This window comes from Physella acuta, unplaced genomic scaffold, assembly GCF_028476545.2.
Source record: "Physella acuta isolate Inbredline_101_S28 unplaced genomic scaffold, ASM2847654v3 ptg000017l, whole genome shotgun sequence".
Classification (NCBI taxonomy): Eukaryota; Metazoa; Mollusca; class Gastropoda; family Physidae; genus Physella; species Physella acuta.
Window position 1 is genome coordinate 3,532,846 of NW_026731537.1, and position 21,407 is coordinate 3,554,252.

General features: G+C 39.1%; 1 protein-coding gene across 2 annotated transcripts in view; it reads right to left on the bottom strand.

The window, feature by feature from the left end:
• Positions 1-5,269: 5,269 nt before the first annotated feature.
• LOC131938345 (serine-rich adhesin for platelets) overlaps positions 5,270-21,407 on the bottom strand; it is a 47,631-nt gene continuing 31,493 nt past the window's right edge. For both annotated transcript variants that reach the window (XM_059296362.1, XM_059296353.1), the window contains exons 10-21: positions 15,903-16,052; positions 15,618-15,795; positions 13,734-15,424; positions 12,754-12,922; positions 12,421-12,557; positions 11,836-11,899; positions 11,108-11,244; positions 7,161-7,238; positions 6,916-7,012; positions 6,679-6,816; positions 6,050-6,236; positions 5,270-5,695 (exon numbers count right to left, since the gene is read on the bottom strand). In XM_059296362.1, the coding sequence (XP_059152345.1) occupies positions 5,589-5,695; positions 6,050-6,236; positions 6,679-6,816; positions 6,916-7,012; positions 7,161-7,238; positions 11,108-11,244; positions 11,836-11,899; positions 12,421-12,557; positions 12,754-12,922; positions 13,734-15,424; positions 15,618-15,795; positions 15,903-16,052 (3,133 nt within the window). In that variant the 3' untranslated portion in view covers positions 5,270-5,588. The remainder of the gene's footprint in view (positions 5,696-6,049; positions 6,237-6,678; positions 6,817-6,915; positions 7,013-7,160; positions 7,239-11,107; positions 11,245-11,835; positions 11,900-12,420; positions 12,558-12,753; positions 12,923-13,733; positions 15,425-15,617; positions 15,796-15,902; positions 16,053-21,407) is intronic.

A 21,407-nucleotide genomic window follows, 5' to 3' on the forward strand; every position in this document is an offset into this window, starting at 1 on the left:
CAGAGTATACATATTTACAGCATCTAGAGGCAGCCCAGTCTCTAGACAATCATGAGTATGCTCACATAAGTTATGATATTTATGACTGGATATGAAAGCACGAAGAGGTTTATATTGGATTTTTCTTAAATGATGGCAAGTACATACAACCCAGCACATGTACACATCAGTGTGTGTAACACCTACACAGGTGTGTGGAACACCTTAACAGGTAACACAACAGGTGTGAGAAACACCTACACTGTTATAAAATTTCACCTTGTAAACACAATTTTCTGAAATGTTCTAGGTACATCCCCTACATTTACTACTAACCCTGTTTTTTTGTTCACTGAAAACCTTACACCACCAATCAATGGTAGAATTTGTTTTTAAAACTAACTCTGCAAGAAATTCTTTTAGCTACAATAGTTCCATTTAGCAGAGAAATATAAAACATTGACCCTTATAAATGGGTGACAGTTCAAACACAAGACATATTAGACAGGAGATTCAAACAGAATTATGCACAGATTGCTTTTAGCATTTATACACACACAAAAATCTGGTTAGCATAGAGCAATATATAAATGATCTCTGACAAAATATGAACATATACTGTTGATAAATCTATTTGTTCATTCCAAAACAATGACCAATGTAATATACTTAAGGCTTTGGATTCCTTTAATACATTTTCAAATGTTTCTTAGAATGACAAGGCAGTAGTCTCATCACAAAATAGTTTTCCCAACTACAAAAGGCCACATCAATAAGTCACTTCACTCATTCATGCCCAACATGACAGAGAAAACAATGTCACACAAATGAAGAGATCCACAGGTCATGGGCTAGCAGGGATAAAATAAAAAACTCAACAGGTGGCCTACCAAACCAAAGCTACATAAAAATTTAAAACAACTTACTCCTTAGATGTGCTAAACATGGTTTAAAAAGTAAATATTATGGCAGAGTTTACTAAAAGCTAAAAGTCTTTGGGGCTTAAAATAGAAACAATTCAAAACAAAAACACAATTGAAATGCTGTGAATGAGTTAAACTATGTATCAGAAGTCCTATGTCCCTATGTGGGACTCTGCTGCTAAAAACACCTGGAAATATTGCTATTTACCTTACCACTTTTCAAATAATTAAAACAAATTATAAAACAAAACATGTACTAAAATAATGCTTTGAAAATTACTGCCAGAAAACAAAAAAGATGGTTTAATTTTAAAGCTGTTTCTACTTATTTTCTTTTTAAAATACAGACGAGCATTTACACATATCTAGCTACCATCAGTGGCTTCAAGTTTGGTTTTAATTGAAAAGAACAGGATAATACCCCACTGTATACAACAATTAGGATGTTAAGTAAAAGAATATATATACCAATATTAGAGAACACAGGGTCAAATCTTTGTTAAATGCAAAAAAAAAAATTTAAAAAAAAAGATTGTAATTATTTTTCGAGTGCCAGCATTTAGGACATAGGACTTGTAAGGTTAACTGCATCCAAAAAATGCATCTGATCCTGCATGTAGATAAAAAGGTCTATAAAGTGTGACCCTCTAACATCTTCTGTGCTTCTATCACTCACACAGTTGGCTTGAGCAAGGCCTAGGAGAGTTCAAGCCAATCCATCACATATGCAAGGATACCAGAAGAAGTGTTGTATGGCACTTGAATGTATGCAAGGAGAAATGTTAGCATAGAGTGGGATAACAACAGGGAACAAATGCATTCACAGAAACCTCGACTAACGGGACAAGAAAGTGTAACAGTCACACTAATACTGGTCCATTTAGCTTCATCTTACTTATTCAATGTACTTGGCTTGACAAATTTTAGAAAACAAATGTAAATCAATCGGTTAGGTTCTAACAATTTTCATAAAGTCACTGGATGTATTTTAAAAATTTACTGCAAATGAGTCAAATTTTGATTGAGTTCACAAAATGGTTTAAAAAATTGCTCATTAAATGTACAATAGAAATATTGACTGAAACAACATTGGTCTTCTTTAACAACAGAATGTTTTCTACGTTTAAAGACTGCCAGCACATAGCAAGGAATGTCGTGAAGCACATCAAGGGAGCAACGCAGGCTAAATTCACTGGGAAAAAGGTGGGGAAAACACACTCACACTGGAAGACAAACTTAATGCAGTATTTTTTTGGTACCCCGATTTAACTAGCACTTTCACCTTGTCAGAGAAGGTCAACAACCACACAACAAGAAACAATGGTGGACAGACAACACAGAGTTTTTTCTACAACCCAGAGAAAAAAAACTTTGAAGTGCAGCATCGGAATGCAGAGATTGTAGTGGAATTGGTTGATAAATAAAATATTTGGGCAGATTTTTTTCCAAACCAGCCAAAAACACTGTCATGAAATCACAGCTGACGTGGTCTATGTTTGACTCGTTTGAGCAGTTGAGACAAGAAAAATAAAGAAAGATCTTTCAATCAATGTGTTCACAAGAGAGCAGAGTTTGAGATTACATAGTTATCACATGACAATGTACAAAGAGAGAAAAAAATCTAGGTCATGGTGACCACACATTGAACTTGCATATCTCCAAGTAAACATCATTCTTAAATAGTGTTATCTCCAATTTTTCTTCTCAATATGTTTAAAATATTTTGAGCAAATGACTTAGACAATGAAATTAGCACATGATTATTTCTTTATACAAATTTTTCCCCTTGAATGCAAACCTGGCAATAGTGTATAAGTTCTCTCCCCTGTGATTATAATAGCTGAGGTAACTCACAAGCTTACAGCAAGCTTTAACATGTCCTACAACAAGGATACTATTATGGTTTGTTTCTTTCAATTAGAAATATTCTGGTTTTTGCTTTGTTTAAAAAAAAAGTAAGAAAATATCACGTTTTTTTTTGTTTAAAAATATATTGGGTGGTGTGGTGTGTGTGTAAAACATGTCACATCCTCCTCCGTACAAACACTGCTCTGTGAGGCCTTTGATCAGTTAAGTATAAATAGATGGTATCACAAAAGTCTGATTAAGGATTTGCTGCTCAAAGCATGCAATATGCCGTTTGATTACAAATTTGATGCCGCGCTAATTTTACTGGGCACAACAAAAGGTGGCCATTGGTTAACATACATCAATACATCTTCTCTCCGTCATCTTTCTATTTACATTCAGTCATATTCAATCAGAAACAACTTCTTTCTTCTATTGTTTGACCCTAATGTTAGTGAAGATACCAAGTTTGGAGTTTTCGTTACTTTTTTAAAGTGCTTTTGATTGCTAGTTTTGTTCGTCATACCAAGTAAAATGTTTTCAAGTTTAAAGAGAACATACTAGTTATCCTCAGAAATACTGTACAAATAATTAACAGAGCATCAATTAAAATCTCTTTACATCAAGGCTTCACGTTTGATAAAACAAAAATAAATAACATACTAGGGAAAAAATGTTCAGAAAGTAATAATACAAAACAGCTACAAGTAAAAAACGAGAAAATTCCTTTCAACACAAAGCTTAGTTAAATTCAGCACTTGGCTAACAACAAGTACTTTGTTACTTAAGTAAAAAATAATCTTACCAAATCTAACAGATGACTTGATAAAACAACAGCAGCCAGTACACATTGGTTTCAATGTAATTTTCTTCTACAGAATTTATAGCATGTTTGGCTCAACAAATTATCCTACTGTCCCCTACAATAGAAAGAAACAAATGTACACCGTCCTAAAGGCTGAGACTAACTGGAAATGTTTATCCTAATGGCTTCACTGACCAGCAGTAACTAGTTAAAATTACTTGTCCACTAATTACAAGAGTGTATAACACAGCTTAGCATCTGCTTAACACATCAGATATGTACCAAGTGAAAATTTGTAAACTTGCTTGTTTTTCGATATGTGTTAATCATTTTCTTAGTAATCAAGTATACATTGGCGGTCAAACAATTTGGGAATGTACCTTTTAGGGATCACAACGTTAGGGAAATATTTTTCTTACCCCCAATTTAAATACGCTCTTTTTTTTACCTACATGTTACTTTAAAAAACTAAAAGGTATTTTCTAATTTGAAAAATGCAAGTTAACAAAGATAAGTAAACTATGAGCAAACATTTCAGGACAAATGAAAGAAAGTACATTTCTAGAGCGGGTGTCTTGATTAACAAAAACTTGGACCAAATGATGAGTGAAACAAAAGTCATGAGCCTTTACATATTTACACAGTGGCTAGAGTTGAGGCAAGAGTTCTAACCATTTATGGAAGCTGACCAAGGAATGCAGAAAGAAACAAAGAAAAAATGCATACATTATGAAAGTAAATAAAGGACAGTAAACATAAGTAACTATGTAGAATGCCTGTTTTAACTCTTGTTATTTCTGGAAGACCTGACACAATCCTGACTCCCTAATGCCATATTCAGAGAGCTACCACTTAGTATATAAATTAGATGCTCACTCAAACTCTACAATAATACAGATTTGCAGGAAAAAAATTCAACACATTTAAAATAATTTCAAACAACAATAATACATTTCATATTACCCAACTTAAGTGCTTTTTTCTTGGTTTTTCAAGTTTCAAAAACAAAAAATAAATATTTGCTTTAAAGTGTAATGCCTGTAAGTTACTTGAAAACTGAAGTTAAAAAAAAACAACCTTTCAATACTTGCTGGTGACACTCAAGTTTAAAAGGACCAAAACCAAGTAACATACAACAACATTAGGGAGCAATAAATTATGTGTTGACACAAATTTGTTCCATAATCTCACAACTTTTGAACCTAGTCACCACTTCATAAGATGCATACAAGAACTGAAATTAGGGGCACAAGGGGAGATAACAAAGAGCAGCAGAAAAAACTTGCCATTAATTAATTGAACAGAATAGTTATCTTCTAAGCAAAGTAGCTTGACAACCATTTAAAATGTGTATATTGTATAGTTATTTGTACCTAACATCTTTGTGCCTTCTCTAATTTGTAGAACTGACTTGTCAGATACCAGTGCACATGAATACTTTAATTCCTAGGTGTTGTGGATCATGTCCTTGAACAACACACAATAGACTAGAGTTGGATACAGGATTCTTTAGTAATAGCAGCATAACTTGACTGAAGGAGCAGCATAACTTGACTGAAGGAGCAGCATAAGTTGACTGAAAGCCATCAGTTGACTAAAGAGGCAGCATCAGTTGACTGAAGAGGCAGCATCAGTTGACTGAAAGCCATCAGTTGACTGAAAGCCATCAGTTGACTTAAGGAGTAGCATCAGTTGACTGAAAGGGCAGCATCAGTTAACTTAAGGAGCAGCATCAGTTGACTGCAGATGCAGCATCAGTTGACTGCAGGTACAGCATCAGTTGACTGCAGGTGCAGCATCAGTTGACTGCAGGAGCAGCATCAGTTGACTGCAGGAGCAGTGTCAGTTGACTGCAGGAGCAGCATCAGTTGACTGCAGGAGCAGCATCAGTTGACTGCAGGAGCAGCATCAGTTGACTGCAGGTGCATCATCAGTTGACTGCAGGTGCAGCATCAGTTGACTGCAGGTGCAGCATCAGTTGACTGCAGGTGCAGCATCAGTTGACTGCAGGAGCAGTGTCAGTTTGTCCTCTGTCACAAGTTGAGTAGGCGAAGAGCATGTTTCATGTATCTAACTATCACAGGTGGTTCTGAGTGAAAAGTTAACGTTCCACATGCGTTGTCCAGAAGTGTGAAAAATTCTAGAGAGGATGAACAGAACAGATCAAATTATAAATAAAACGCACAACCACTATTAGTTCACATATTAAAAGAAAAGATATGTAACTGACCACCTTAAGAATTTGTTTAAAGTTTTCCCATGCTAAACCTCTAATAATAGCCATGTTTCTAATAACAAAATAGATCTAGCTGTATTAAAAAAAATTGTTGTATAAATTATAAAGTTACAAAAAAATATTGAAAATAAACATTGAAATTTAAACTTTTGAATACTTCAGGAACAAAATTTGTTATGAATATTTTCATAGGTAAAATCAAATTCTTAAAGGAGAAATTCATGTCAGCATCTAGAATGGTCTGAGAGTAATGTGTACCTTCTAAACCCTTGGCCTCAGCATCTGCCTGGTCCCAGAGCTCCAGAGCCTTGACCATATGACTAGTAAGAGCAAAATATCTTTGAGTGACAGTGTGAACTCTCTGTTGAACACTGACCATCCCACTGGACGTTGGAGGAAGGGCTGTGCCATTTGGTATTTTACCTGACACCAACTCACAGCTACCCTGAGAACACAATGTTGCATGGGTTTTTTTTATATGTATATAAACAAATGTGTAATGTTTCCAAACATAAATCTTGTATATCATTATAACAAATCAAGTAAGTTTGTAGACTTGTACATAAATAAGAAAGAAAAAAAAACTTCACCAACAACAAAAACATGATCAGTGAGAGACATGTACAATTTTACAACAGTACTGAAATAATTTCATGTCTCCAGAAAAAAAAAATCTCACTTAGCACACAAGTGCATGGAAATAGCTACATGTAAAAATCATGGTCCTAGTAAACAATCTGTTTATTTATAAGCCCTAAGTGTCAAGTCTACCTATGAAACGTCATAAAACATGAAAACACTTGGATTTTTAAGTGACCATAATAACTAGATCCCATGGCTAAATGAACACTTGTAGTCAACAACAGTGGGAGGAGATAAAGATTTACCTGAGAACTAACACTGCCAGCAGGGGAGGGGGTGGGGGACATGGGGGATGGGGTTCCAGTACTGTTTTTGTTCTGGTGTGGAGAGGGGGCGAAGGGCTTTGATGTGGAGTTGGCTGTAGCAGGTGGGCAAGTCTGGAGCTGAAATGTAAACAAATAAGATTTGACAGGTAAGTAACAAGCCACTCCCCCCACAGATTAAGGTAGTTCAACACTAGGTCAAGAATATAAAGACTTTACCTTGCTTTGTTCTGACTCTATCACCTTCTTCAGCTTGCTCACTTCAGGCTTCCTCAGCCTGTACAGTCTATGATTCAGGTAGGCACGCAAGCGGATTCTGGAAATACAGGAAAAACTGACATTGGAATTTTTCCTGAATTTTTCCTGAAGTGTATACCAGTGTGTACCTTTGTTCAAATGATTACAACACAGACTAATCTAAGTACCTACTGACTTGCAGAGAAAACAAAGCACTTGTGACTTACATTAATACTATTAACTTTCTCTCCCTATCACTTGACTCAGGGTTGGAGCTGCTATTGGCTCTCAATCTGATCACATATCTGAAACAATCAATACATTTAATCAACTAATGGGATTAAATTAATAAAAAAAATAGAGCAGAGGGTAACAGAAAAATGGTATTGATTGCTGCAACAAATGTAATGTTTCATAGTTGTTCATTAAATAAAAATATCCATTTAACAAATGAATCAAAGAAATTGCACACAATTCAATTCACAGGTCTCTACTTTGAAATAGAGTGTACTGCTGGTACAGTGGCCAGTAGTGCAGGTACAGTGGCCAGAACTATGGTACAGTGTAATATACAGCTGGTACAGTGGCATGTAGTGCTGGTACAGTGGCCAGTACTGCTGGTACAGTTGCCAGTACTGCTAGTACAGTGGTCAGTACTGCTGGTACAGTGGCCAGTACTGCTAGTACAGTGGTCAGTACTGCTGGTACAGTGGCCAGTACTGCTGGTACAGTGGCCAGTACTGCTGGTACAGTGGCCAGTACTGCTAGTACAGTGGTCAGTACTGCTGGTACAGTGGCCAGTACTGCTAGTACAGTGGTCAGTACTGCTGGTACAGTGGCCAGTACTGCTGGTACAGTGGCCAGTACTGCTGGTACAGTGGCCAGTACTGCTGGTACAGTGGCCAGTACTGCTGGTACAGTAGCCGGTACTGCTGGTACAGTGGCCAGTACTGCTGGTACAGTGGCCAGTACTGCTGGTACAGTGGTCAGTACTATGGTACAGTGGCCAGTACTGCTGGTACAGTGGCCAGTACTGCTGGTACAGTGGCCAGTACTGCTGGTACAGTAGCTGGTACTGCTGGTACAGTGGCCAGTACTGCTGGTACAGTGGCCAGTACTGCTGGTACAGTGGCCAGTACTGCTGGTACAGTGGCCAGTACTGCTGGTACAGTGGCCAGTACTGCTGGTACAGTAGCCGGTACTGCTGGTACAGTGGCCAGTACTGCTGGTACAGTAGCCGGTACTGCTGGTACAGTAGCCAGTACTGCTGGTACAGTAGTCAGTACTGCTGGTACAGTAGTCAGTACTGCTGGTACAATGTAATATACTACTGGTACAGTAGCCAGTACTGCTGGTACAGTAGTCAGTACTGCTTGTACAGTGGCCTGTACTGCTGGTACAGTGGCCAGTACTGCTGGTACAGTGCCTGAACTGCTGACACAACAAACAGACAAAAAATGTGAATTGCCAAGGGATCTGAACAAATCTCATTTCTCTAATATACTCCCTGAGGCAGCTAGGAATATTAATGAATATGGATTTGTTTTATTGCCAGTCTCAGTGTGGAGTCAGAGAATCAACATATGGTTTCCTCTCTCATAGACATTTTTTCTCACTGTCTCTGTTTTTAATCAACCCATCTCAGGCTTAAATTTTAAGAATAAATCCTTCTGATATAGTACAGACTTAAACTCTCTCAGCCAGGAAAAAAGTACTGTTAACCCACTTCCCTGGTTCAAGTGCTCAGTGCAGTGCCATTAAGATTATTTAAAGATTGATGGCAGAAACACAGAGATAATCAATAATCAGCTACAATCAGTAATCTTTCCTTAGCCAATCCCCAAATGGGTAGATGTGAATCAGCTAGGAAAATGGGTGAGATTATGCAAAGGGACAGGGAATACAATTCTGGGCTTGCTGTATTTATGGCTGCTATAAATACCAACAATTCACGAGGAGGGTGGGGTGTGGGGCAGGGGCAGTGAGATAAAATGCTAACAAAAATTTCAATGAATATTTTTCAGTTTAAGATTAAAATAATAATAAATCCATTCAAGTGTTTGTTTTAAAGCATGTAGAAATGCCTCATGTTTTAGGTGACTGGATCATAACCACAGCAAGAAAAGTGAACTAAAATAGCAGCATATTTTGATTGACAGCTCTTAAGACACTTGACTGGTCATGCCACTTTAACGGTGGCGCAAGGAAGGGAAAGCAGCCAGTTAGCATCTGGAGTTGTTGTGCATGCATTCCATAGCGAGGTATGTACACGAGCGGCTCGTACTTTAACCCGGATTGTGTTGCTTGTGCTTGTTTATATGCCAAAACCCCGGGAGCTGTCACAGACTTGCTGTGTGGGATACACCGCTCATTACACACCAGCATAGGGGCCGATAGATAACGGGGGTTGGAACCTTTTGTTTCAGTACAATCCATTTTTTTAAACAACTCTAAACAACATGGGACAACGTAAACGATTCAAATATACGCCCACTGGCTTAACGCTAAAACTGGCTACCTCCGTTTGGTTTCAGACATGTGGCTACATACACATGAAACCAACCCGCACACCAAATGTTTTTAGGCGACGCAAATCTTAGTGCCAATCGGTGAATCTACAAAATAGTTCCAACGAGAAAAAAAAACTCCGGGTTTGTTTTTTTTTAAATATAAGAATCTATGTGATAAAAAAAACTTATACGGGAAAACGGGAGTACATTATAAAAAAAATAAACATGCATGACGTCATACTTCCCGCTCTGACCGATTTGTTAAGGTCATGAAAGTGAAGCAGCCGTGAATGGCGTGGTCCGTCGACACTACGAGCGAGTCTCCGGTAAAGGATTGAGATGCACGGTCCACCCCCTTTCCCACAGCTTCCATCAACAGTTATCATGCGCTACATTCGGCTGGGAGACAGACCGGACACGTGACCTAACGGATCATCTTAAGATGTCCAGTTCACGTACGCGACGGTCAGAGTGACACAGACGGAGTTGTGGGGGGGGGGGAATAAACCATAAATAGATTACATGGCGCTGGTATAAACTGTCGGGCAGTTACACGGCTATAAGGTGGGGGGGGGGGAGAGGGGTGGCTACAGGTGCTGGGCCGTGGTGCATTCACCACACACCTCTGCACCAGTGGAGGCGACCGTTTAGTGGACCATACGGTGGTCAGTTTGTCCAACAACTCGGCGCCACTGTGATGTAGTCAACAAAATACAGACTAGGCCCTAACAATGGCTGGGAGAATCTAGCCAATCAGAATCGTCCAGACAAACGTCAGCGGGAGATGCCAAAAGTGAAACCAAGTGGCTGGATGTTTTGTTTACATTGCCCATTTATACAAACGTTTCAGGGCGATATTACAAAATGACATGCTACTGGTACAAGGGGATCGTCTTCTATGTGTAAAAACTGGGTGGGAGGGTGTGGGATAGGAGGATACTAGACAAATAGCATAAAGAAGGCTAGAGGAGAGGTTTTTTTTTTTAAAAAAAACAGCAGGCTAGTAATCATTAGGTGTCCCGTCAAAAAGTTAGGGGCAGTAGCCCGGCCACAATTTAGTAAAACTTTTACTATAACTGAACTGGTATTTCTATACAAATGTTTGTTTTGAAACTACAGGCTGACATCATCATTATGTTTAGAGCAAAACAGCTTCACCTGCCGGTAGCTTAGTGTTAAAGACCTATAGTGTACTACAGGACTGTTCAAATAGCTCTTAGGGTGTGTACAAGTCAGTGTACCTTCCAGACATCTTTTCCAACGAAATGGAATTAGTCCACACCCCCCCCCCCCCACACATGAATCAGTGTCTGGTAGAGTGGAGTGTACAAGTATAAGAGCGTTCTGTAGAGTGGAGTGTGCATCAATCAGTGTCTTGTAGAGTGTGTACGTGTAAGTATCTTGCAGAGAGGTGTGCAGCATATGTTATTAACCACAAGAGTATCAGTGAGTTCCTCTAGCTGGTAAACAATCAATAAACACATCCACAGCAGTGATGCAAGTCATACCCTCCCCCCCTCTACACTCAAAAATACCACAAACATTGAATTACCTTGACCTTCTACAAAGGTCAATAGCTACACTTGCCTATAATGATTGTTATTACAAGCAGGCAGACATCTTGTTTCCACTAGCTCTGACAAAATACCAGCAGGGATACTTACTGCAATAAGTTGGATGTGTCATTGTACAGGCTATAACTGGCATTGAGGTCTCGTTTGGTCTGCTCCATGGAGAAGCCAGCCAGAAAAAAACTCAACCCAGATCTCAGGTAGGGTTCAAACCTGGCCATTTTGTCTTTCTATGGAACACAAACAAAGCAGCTTATTAGTGGTCGTGGTAATAGGAGGGGAGGGGGGGGGGGGCGTCGTGGTAATAGGAGGGGAGGGGGGGGGGCTGGGTGACACTGTCAACAAGAAATGACATGAAGAAAGCTGAGGAGGATTAAAATGGGGAGCAGATGGGAGAGGACATAAAGAGTATAGGGAGAGCTAAAATGAGGAATGTTTGAAATGGAGTGGGGGTGTAAGGGTATGAAAGGGTTGGAATGGCACATCATTATAACTCAAGATATCTATTGCAATATCCCCAGCCTTAAAACAACTCAGTCTATTGTCTTTTAGATAATCTGGATAGCTACATTTTGTTAAGTGTGAAACAACCTATGGAGACATAAGCCCAGCTATCATTCGACATGACTCATAGAACATAAAAATACATCTCCCGTGATCAGAACATTTAAAAAGTGATCTTTGGGGAGAAAAACATTTTTGTTAAATTATGATCCTATCCTAATCGAAATAATGAGGCAAATCAGGGTAATAAGGTATGCATGGATTCAGGTCTGCTAAATGTCTGGAGAATAGGCCATCTGGCAGGGGAAATAACTTACTAGGTTGTCTGCATGATGCTTGTGTTCTTTAGCCCTGGCCAAATAGTGTTCAGTGGTCTGTAACCTGAGGACATAGGTGTGGTTCTAGTCATTCCAAGTATTCTTAATTAAAGCCTAATTAACTAATTAATCTTGTTGATTACATTTTTATCAGAGGGGAAAATAGGATTATGTTTAATGAAGTTTATATTCAGTTTGCTCCTCTAGATCAGGGGTCTCCAAAGTTTTCAGTCCGAGGGCCGCATTAAGTATCAAATTTCAGTTCGGGGGCCAGTTTCTTCGAGGCATGTCTTTGATTTTTTTGGGCGAAGTTCCTCAGCCATCACCAACAAACGCTTTTTCCGTGGACAAAAAGATCTCAGCGGGCCGGATAAGAGGACCTCGCGGGCCGCATCCGGCCCGCGGGCCGTAGTTTGGAGACCCCTGCTCTAGATGAACTTACAAAGATTTAAAAATTGTTATGTAGCTTAAGGTATAACCCATAGTCAAAAGCAGGATCCATGCTGTTTAGATCAATTTACATCATTTAACTATTTATAATTAAAAACATTTTCAAAAGATTAAGTTTCACTAAAGATTACTTACTGAGTTTCAATAGGAGATGGTGGTGGTAAGTTAGTGGGGCGAGATGATGGTGCTGATCGACTGCTACTGTTGCCATTTACATAGTGATTGAACGGGAGGCTGCTACTCTCTGGCCCATTTGTCACTGGGGTACTGGTCTGGAATTTTATTAATATGGAAACTTAATTTTCAAACAATACAGCCCAAGTTGGTGAGATTCTTCCTTTCTTTTTTTCAAATAAATGTACCAAAATTCTTCAACTTTTTAAATGAGGGTTAAAATCCTTGCATGTACTTTTTGTTAATTTTATTTTAAAATGTCATTATTTTCCAAAGTGTGGTTAAACTACTTACTTTTTCAATGTTATTATTGTTATTGCTGTTTTTATTGCTGGAGTTTGATAATCTTCTGGTCTTTTTAGATGAAGAGGAGTTATGGCTACCCTTGCTGGAGGTACTATTAGTACTGTCTCTACGGTTCCTGACAGGTGTGGGCTGCTGGGGAACGCTCCCACTCTTGTCACTGTAAATATGACATCAATCATGATGTGTAACTAACTGGCATAGCTGGTATGTTTTAACAAAAAAAAAAATAGAAAGGGATCAGCTTGGTATAATGTTAAGGATTTAAAGGGATAGAAAGACTGTATTCACACATCTTTTAGGCAGATAAGCTTATAACTTTAATTATAGTCTAATGTATTTATGATGAATTCATTTCTTAGGCATAATTGTTTAAATCAGAATCTATGTGGAATTGTCTTAGACTGAGGAATCAAATGGCCCTGCCATGCAACTTGAGCCTCATTAAATAATGTATGTTGTTCAAGAGCTAGAATTGAATGAAACACAAGATAAGTTTTGTTGAATAGAATACAACTTCAGAAAACAAAGTTAAACATCATGACAGCACATTAATGAGCCACGGATGTTTTATACAGATTCACCTTAAAAAAAAAATAGATAAATTAAAAAAAAACAAAAATATACAGTGGTGTTCTGAAAATGTTGAGTAGATTACTGCAATAGCATAAGATTATTTTAAATGACCATTTAGATAAATCTGCCCAATATCTTAGAACATAAATCAACAATCTGGTTTATAATAACAGAATATGTGTACAGCAGCAGATACCATATGTTTTTACAGCAAAATTATTTTTTAATTAATTCAATCTTTTTTATAAAATAAGTGTACATTTTTTTTTAAATTAGAGCATCTAAACATATCAGGCATACAGAGAGGGGGGGGAACTGATAATTTCAAGATAGGATTCAGGTTGAAATATAGAAAATTGAGATGAAAATAAGACGTTTAGGAAATCTATACTTACTTGGACATATCTTTTATTTTCTTAGATACAGATTCATCATCACTATCCATTTTTCGTTTCAACACTTTAGATTTTTCCTTTCTTGAGGCATCAGTTGAGTTGGCATTATTTGCAATATCAGTAGCAGGCGTGGATTTGGAGAGCGACACATTAGAATCAGCCAGTTTATGATTGTGGGAAGACAATGCTGAATTATGGGACATATTGTCAAGTTTGGAACTGTCAGGTGGTATGGAAGATGAAAGTTCTGATGAAGACAATGCTTCCAAGCTGGAAGATTTGCTGGATTTAGGAATTTTGTAATTATGGTTTGACAGCGGAACACTGTCACCTCCACCAGTGTCAGATTTGCGTTTTGTGGTCTTGAATGCTGGGGAGGAGGTGGTGTGAGAAGCCCGCGGGTGAGCTGAAGAACTGCTGGCACCAGCGGCTTCGTTCTCTCTAATGCTGCTGTTTACACTAACACTTTTCACATCTGAAATGGGCGGCACTCGAGTTTCTTTCAAAACATCTGAACTCACTTCAGGTTTAGAAGAGAACTCTGTGGGTTTTGTGTCTGCCACAGTTTTTACATTCCGAAGTTTATCTTTCTTTTCCCTCAGCCTGCGTAGGTTCTTTTCAGTTAGAAATTTTTTTCGGATATGAACCATTATCCGTGGTTGACTAGTCCCATCTTCACTGCGGGACAGTGTGACAAAAGGTGGGTTGTTTGAGGCTGAGGTGTGCACTGGCGCAGGTGAAAAGGAGATCCGGAATGAAGGCAGTGGTTTGGAGGAATCAACAGGTGGAGGTGAGTAAGCATGGGGTAAAGGTGAAAGTAAATTAGGTGGTCGTGATATAGACTCCAGGTGATCAAGAGCGGCTGCACTTTCTGTTGGCAACTTCTTTTTGGATTTCCCAGAAGTTGGAGCAACTGCCTCGCAGCCTGACGAGGGAAAAGAAGATGCTATCACAGCAGGTTCTTCTTTCCTTTTGTCGTGCTTGATGAGATGACTTGGTGCATTTTTACCCCTGGAGACCAGGGCTTTGGGGTCAGGGTCATTACTGACAGAAGAGTCAGTGAACAGGGTTTTGGTCACCTCCTGTTTACCTTTGCTTGGTGGTTTGTCCGGACTGGGGGTCAGACGATGATGCTTAGGGTCAGGTGTAAAGCCTTCCACATCAATCTCATCCTCATCTGAACTAGATCCTGCCTTCACATGTCTCTTAGGAATGGAACCGTTAGCTGGCCTCTTTTTAACCTCCTTGCTGCTTGGTATAGAATCCAGCTGCTTTGGATCTTTATCACTATGTTTTTTTATTGAAAGCCCATTAAGTTCATTTTTGGATTCCAACAGTTTGCTACTGTCCTCTAAAATACTGTTCTTGCGCTCCTGCTGCTTCTGACTAGAAATGGAAGTACTAGACCTTCTCACAGATGTAACATCTTTCTTTGACACGCTTCCACTGCTCTTCCTCATGGTAATCTCATCATTTTCATCATCTGCGTGATCATCATCTAAATCATCATCAGAAGTTCTGCCAATGTCAAAAGACATTGTACTACACGGCCCAATCTCTTTTAAAGTTCGTTGACGAGTCTGTTCACTCTCCTCTTTGGGTGGAACAGAAGGTGGCGCTGAAGGACTGCTGTTGGAAGCTATGCTTTTACTGGCAGCACGAATAAACTGGCCAAGTCCCCAGTCACGGTTCTGGAAAATATTTTAACATTTGAAAATACAAAACCTGAATTCAATATAAGAGTTGTTTTTACACAGAATTAGGTTTCAAAATTAAATGATGTGTTCTTTAGTTAAACACTGATAAGTTTATCAACAGTAAAATGATGAAACTAATGAGGTGAAAATTTTAAGTGTAGGAACATGCAATAGAAAGCCAACCCACTTCTTGAACGACTGCGGTGGGAGTTCCCACAGAGGCAGGGCCAGGTCTGTAGGGGGGAGATGGTGGAGTCCTCTCTCCTCTCCCTGCAACAGTTTCCAGCCTTTCTTCTTTACCTTCCTCATCCTCACTGCCAGAGTCTGAACTAGAATCACTGCTACTGGAAGAACTAGATGACAACCTTCAAAAAGAAACAACAAAATGTTTTTTCAGTGTGAACAATGGTTTAGAAAAAACAATTTGTAATCACATATAAGAACACAACTTTCTTCAAATGCTTGTCCATACCTTCTTTCAGATGACTTTCTCTGGAGGGTTGCTTTCTCTTTGCTGTCATTACCCTCAGGGTCATCATCATCATCATCAGGTTCTGACTCGGAGCTGGAGCTAGAGCTGGAGCTACTGCTGCTACTGCTGGATGACATGGGGGACTGAACCCTGTAGGAGAGAGAGAGAGAGAACTTAAGACATGGGGGAATGAACCCTGTAGGAGAGAGAGAGAACTTAAGACATGGGGGAATGAACCCTGTAGGAGAGAGAGAGAACTTAAGACATGGGGGAATGAACCCTGTAGGAGAGAGAGAACTTAAGACAGACTGAACCCCAGAGGACAGAGAGAGAGAACTTAAGACAGACTGAACCCCAGAGGACAGAGAGAGAGAACTTAAGACAGACTGAACCCCAGAGGAGAGAGAGAGAGAACTTAAGACATAGACTGAACCCCAGAGGAGAGAGAGAAAGAACTTAAGACATAGACTGAACCCCAGAGGAGAGAGAGAGAGAACTTAAGACACAGACTGAACCCCAGAGGACAGAGAGAGAGAACTTAAGACATAGACTGAACCCCAGAGGAGAGAGAACTTAAGACACAGACTGAACCCCAGAGGACAGAGAGAGAGAACTTAGGACAGACTGAACCCCAGAGGAGAGAGAGAGAGAACTTAAGACATAGACTGAACCCCAGAGGAGAGAGAGAGAGAACTTAAGACAGACTGAACCCCAGAGGAGAGAGAGAGAGAACTTAAGACATAGACTGAACCCCAGAGGAGAGAGAGAGAGAACTTAAGACAGACTGAACCCCAGAGGAGAGAGAGAGATAAAAACTCAATGCAAAACTGCCATTACTGCACTTGTGTGACTTTACAGATACTTAGTTTAAAAAAGAAATGAAACTGAAAACCAACAGTTATTTTTCTTTACCATAGCTATGTATAAACACATTTCTTTACAAAATGTTCTTATAAATGCAACATACATTAACATTGTCTATCACAATAAAGTGTATAAAAAACTTTTTTAAAAATCAATTACTTGTTCATCAAATTGCTAGTTTTTTAGCCACCTGAGGTAATTAAAGAATAGACATTGATTTATTTATTTTTTTTGTATTAGAATCTTTTTAACAACAAAATTGAAAATGTTAATGTCATTATCTTCCAGCTTTTTATGAAGGGGGTTGAGTTTCAGCTGAGGTAGTTCATTATTTTAGTGACAAGAAGTATACGTCTGGAGTGGAGGTAGTATGGTAGAGATAGTGGAGGTGGTTTGGTAGAGATAGTGGAGGTAGTATGATAGAGATAGTGGAGGTGGTATGGTAGAGATAGTGGAGGTAGTATGATAGAGATAGTGGAGGTAGTATGGTAGAGATAGTGGAGGTAGTATGATAGAGATAATGGAGGTAGTATGATAGAGATAGTGGAGGTAGTATGATAGAGATAATGGAGGTAGTATGATAGAGATAGTGGAGGTAGTATGATAGAGATAGTGGAGGTAGTATGATAGAGATAGTGGAGGTAGTATGATAGAGATAGTGGAGGTAGTATGATAGAGATAGTGGAGGTAGTATGATAGAGATAGTGGAGGTGGTATGGTAGAGATAGTGGAGGTAGTATGATAGAGATAGTGGAGGTGGTATGGTAGAGATAGTGGAGGTAGTATGATAGAGATAGTGGAGGTAGTATGGTAGAGATAGTGGAGGTAGTATGATAGAGATAATGGAGGTAGTATGATAGAGATAGTGGAGGTAGTATGATAGAGATAATGGAGGTAGTATGGTAGAGATAATGGAGGTAGTATGGTAGAGATAGTGGAGGTAGTATGGTAGAGATAGTGGAGGTAGTATGGTAGAGATAGTGGAGGTAGTATGATAGAGATAGTGGAGGTAGTATGATAGAGATAGTGAAGAGGGAAACAGGGAGTAAACTATCTTCTGAGACATTCCACAGTTTAATAACGTGATGTAGTTACTTAATGTTAGTTAGAAACTAACTTGTAACCATGAAATGTTACAACTGTAACATTATCCACAGTCTATCAGGTTAAAAGGTGAGCTATCAGATAGCCAGACAATAAGAGGTGACCTATCAGATAGCCAGTGAGCCATCAAGGGGGAACAGGGACATAAGTCATGTTTTGCTATCTTATAAAGACAGGTAATCCTCTGACTGACAGGGTCAAAGGTTAACCATCAAGTAGTGAAGAGGGAACTATATGTGGATATTCTTCTAAATCATTCTATTAGGGGTCCACAACAACAAAGAATAAAACATAAGATTATAAAAGACTTTTCTATATGGTATGAGAGCTGCATTTAAATGTCTAAAATTGCCTAAAATTGCCTAATGAAGTGAGTTGGAATGAATAAGGGGGTAATTAGTATATCTAATCAGCCCACAGTGAATCACTAAACAATAGTTTCCTTGTGGCTTTAGTGTTCCCACTATTGAGATAACAATTGTCCTCGGTGTAATCTTGGTTCTACATTTAAAACTAGATCGCACTCGGCTAACCAAGATAAGGGCAGAGTGGGGAATAGACGCACAAAGAACGCAAATGTTTTTAAATGGAATTATTTTTTTTTCCAGCAACAGAACAGACGAGCTGAGACTAAAAATAATTGTTTGACGCATAATAAACACCAGTCCAAATAACAAAAACCTGTGCGTGTTAAAACCTTCATATTTTTAAACATCACGTGCAATTAAGCATGCTCAGTTTTTTTTTTCACCATCCAAATCCACCTTTCATTCATTTTTTTTTCTTTCAATAAAAATTAAAAAAAAAAAAACATCTGGACAATAAGATTGAGAAACAGGAAAACAGAACCACCGTAGCACCACCAGGGGGAAAAAATCGATTGAATGTGATTAATGGCCTCAAGTTGTGTGATGCATTAAGGCACGGCAAATCATGCGCTGGGGGAGGGAGGGGATGAGGCGCGTGGAATAAAGAGAAAAAAATTATTCGTCGGTCCTGATGAAATGACTGGTGTAAAATTTTAATATCACGCCCGATGGCCCCGGTTATTGTGTTTTTATCAAACCCCATCTACTATTTAGAATAACCTAATTGCATTCATTAATCAGTGTTCAAACTAGTCCCCCCTCCCCCTCCCTCCCTCACACGACGTGTCGCCCTCCAGTATTTGTATTAAACCGCCTCTGACAGTGGTAACTTCTAATAAAGGAATCACGTCCGGCTCTGGGCAAACATCGAGATACCGGGGTGGGAGCGAGGGCTAAATTCAGCTCCGTCAAGACAAGAGCAGGGGGGGGGGGGGGGTGGGGGTGGGTGTCGTGAGCAGATGCTGGGTGTTATGGGTAATAAACAGTGCTCCTACACGACACGACATTGGCTAATCGATGTCCTCACCGACAGGGAATGATAACAACAGTTGTAGTTACACAGTACAACATCAGCATTTCCTTGTACAGAAACATGTTGTTTGTACGTAATCCCTGTATTAAGCCACCCAAGGCACATGGAAATGTTCAAAAGAAAAAAACTAAGATATTTTTTATAATAAAGGTAATAGAACTAAAGGCCAAACCAATGTATGCGTGTGTGTTAACGAGATGAACAATTATCTGGAGTATGTGCAGTCACGTGCATGCACCGCGCCAACGTCAGCAGTTAATTAATCTTAGTAACCAATGAAAACAAAAACAAGGAAGTTGTCGGGCAGCTGTTTACCAGCCAAAGGAAAATATTTCATGACGGCTAATGGGAGTGAGAAAAAAAAAACTCATTAAAACATGACGGTCGGCCCCACATTTAAAAATAAAAATCTAAGACTATACTAGAGAGTGAAGACAGCGATGGTCAGAAGACCGAGAGGGGCGATCATCCAGTGGTTGGACGTGAACTGACAGATTTCTGACTGTAGATGACGTGTCAAGCCACACAGGAGATAGGGTAATGAGTGATATTTTTTTTACATGAGCCACACACACTAGCACAGCTGTTGTCTTCAAGTTAAAAAAAAAATGTAGTTCATTATTAAGGGAGGGCCGGCAGTCAGCTATTTTTAGCACATTTTTTCTTACAAAATCTTTTCTTACAAAATCAGTTCTGTTCATATTATTTTTTGTGGTTATTTTAATATCTAGTGAACGTGGGCATAGCAATATTATAATATTTTTTTACGAAAATCATGTGATAAGAGTTATACATTTTCACAATGTCACTAAAAATGGTTTTGTAATATATTAAAATTTTCACTTGTTATTTTTTTATTATTGTCATGAGTGAGTTTTGAGAAATTGAAAATTTACAGTATATATGACACTTGTTCACTTGTGACCGATTTCCGCTTAAAATAAATAAATGTGCCCTAACAAATATAGTTACAAAGCTTTGGTTATTTGAAAGTAAAAAAAAAAAATTATCATTCGTAAAAAAAGTAAGTCTTCACTAAGGGCTCCCCATCTCCCTCCATTATACTGGCTCACACATCTGCTGCTGTAGCTGGCATTGAGTTACATCCCCCAGATGGGGATCGACTGTTAATTAAACAAAAATATCCACGGTAGGCCTGTACCAAGTCTTGATATGTAAGGGTTAAGAATACTAGACTTAACTAGACCGTCTTGAGAAGCTAACTTTTTGAAACGTTCGGGAATTCCCTCTAGAATGTAAATAAAAGTAGGCACGAGTTAAGAGTTGACTATGTCAAGAAGACGAGTGGAACAGTTCAGCTCGCATGGAGCAGATGTAGCCTAGTTTCAGCACACTACCGGTAATAGCTGGGAGTGGTGGGGGGAGTGGGGTGGTTTACTGCCTGCGATTTGTCACGCTTTGCTGAATACAGCCTTTCAAAAACCTTTGCCATCCAGCAGGGTCTCACGGAATAAACGGCACACAATTCTTTTCAGCGGTAAACTTCATTAGGATAACGGTTATCGCTTTCAGCCTGCAACTAAGTGCGGGCATCGCTTCTTTGTTTTTCTTAACCCAAAACCTAAACCATTTTGTTAGCTTAATCCAATCCAATATGAACCGGCAGGCCGTGTACCGTACCGAAGCCGGAAAATTGATCTGATGTTGTATCCGTTATCTCTCCGGGTAATTTAACTAAAAGGTACTTAAGAATTCCATTAGTGTGACCTAGTTTCATCAACGTCGTTATCACAGCGCTATGTCATATGATCCGGCCACCCCAAACCTAATCAACAGCTCGTCATTTACACGGATTTATTATTCCCACAGCATACTAATTGGCGTAAACATCGGGGGAGGGGAAGAGACGTTAAAAATTGTGTATGAGCCAATTCAAATGTTATGAGCGACAACACGCGTCTGACGTCATACGGCCCACACCGTCATTTCTCCATTCCCTCCCCCGCATATGACGTCATGTGGGGCAGCCATAAATCTTCTAATTCTGGTTTCGCTAAAAGCTGTCTCCTACCACCACCCACCCCGCCGATATTTTTATGACGTCATGTGAGCTATTTCTAACCCTATATTACGGAATTTTAAATTAAATTTGCCGGATAAAAAACTAATTACTCT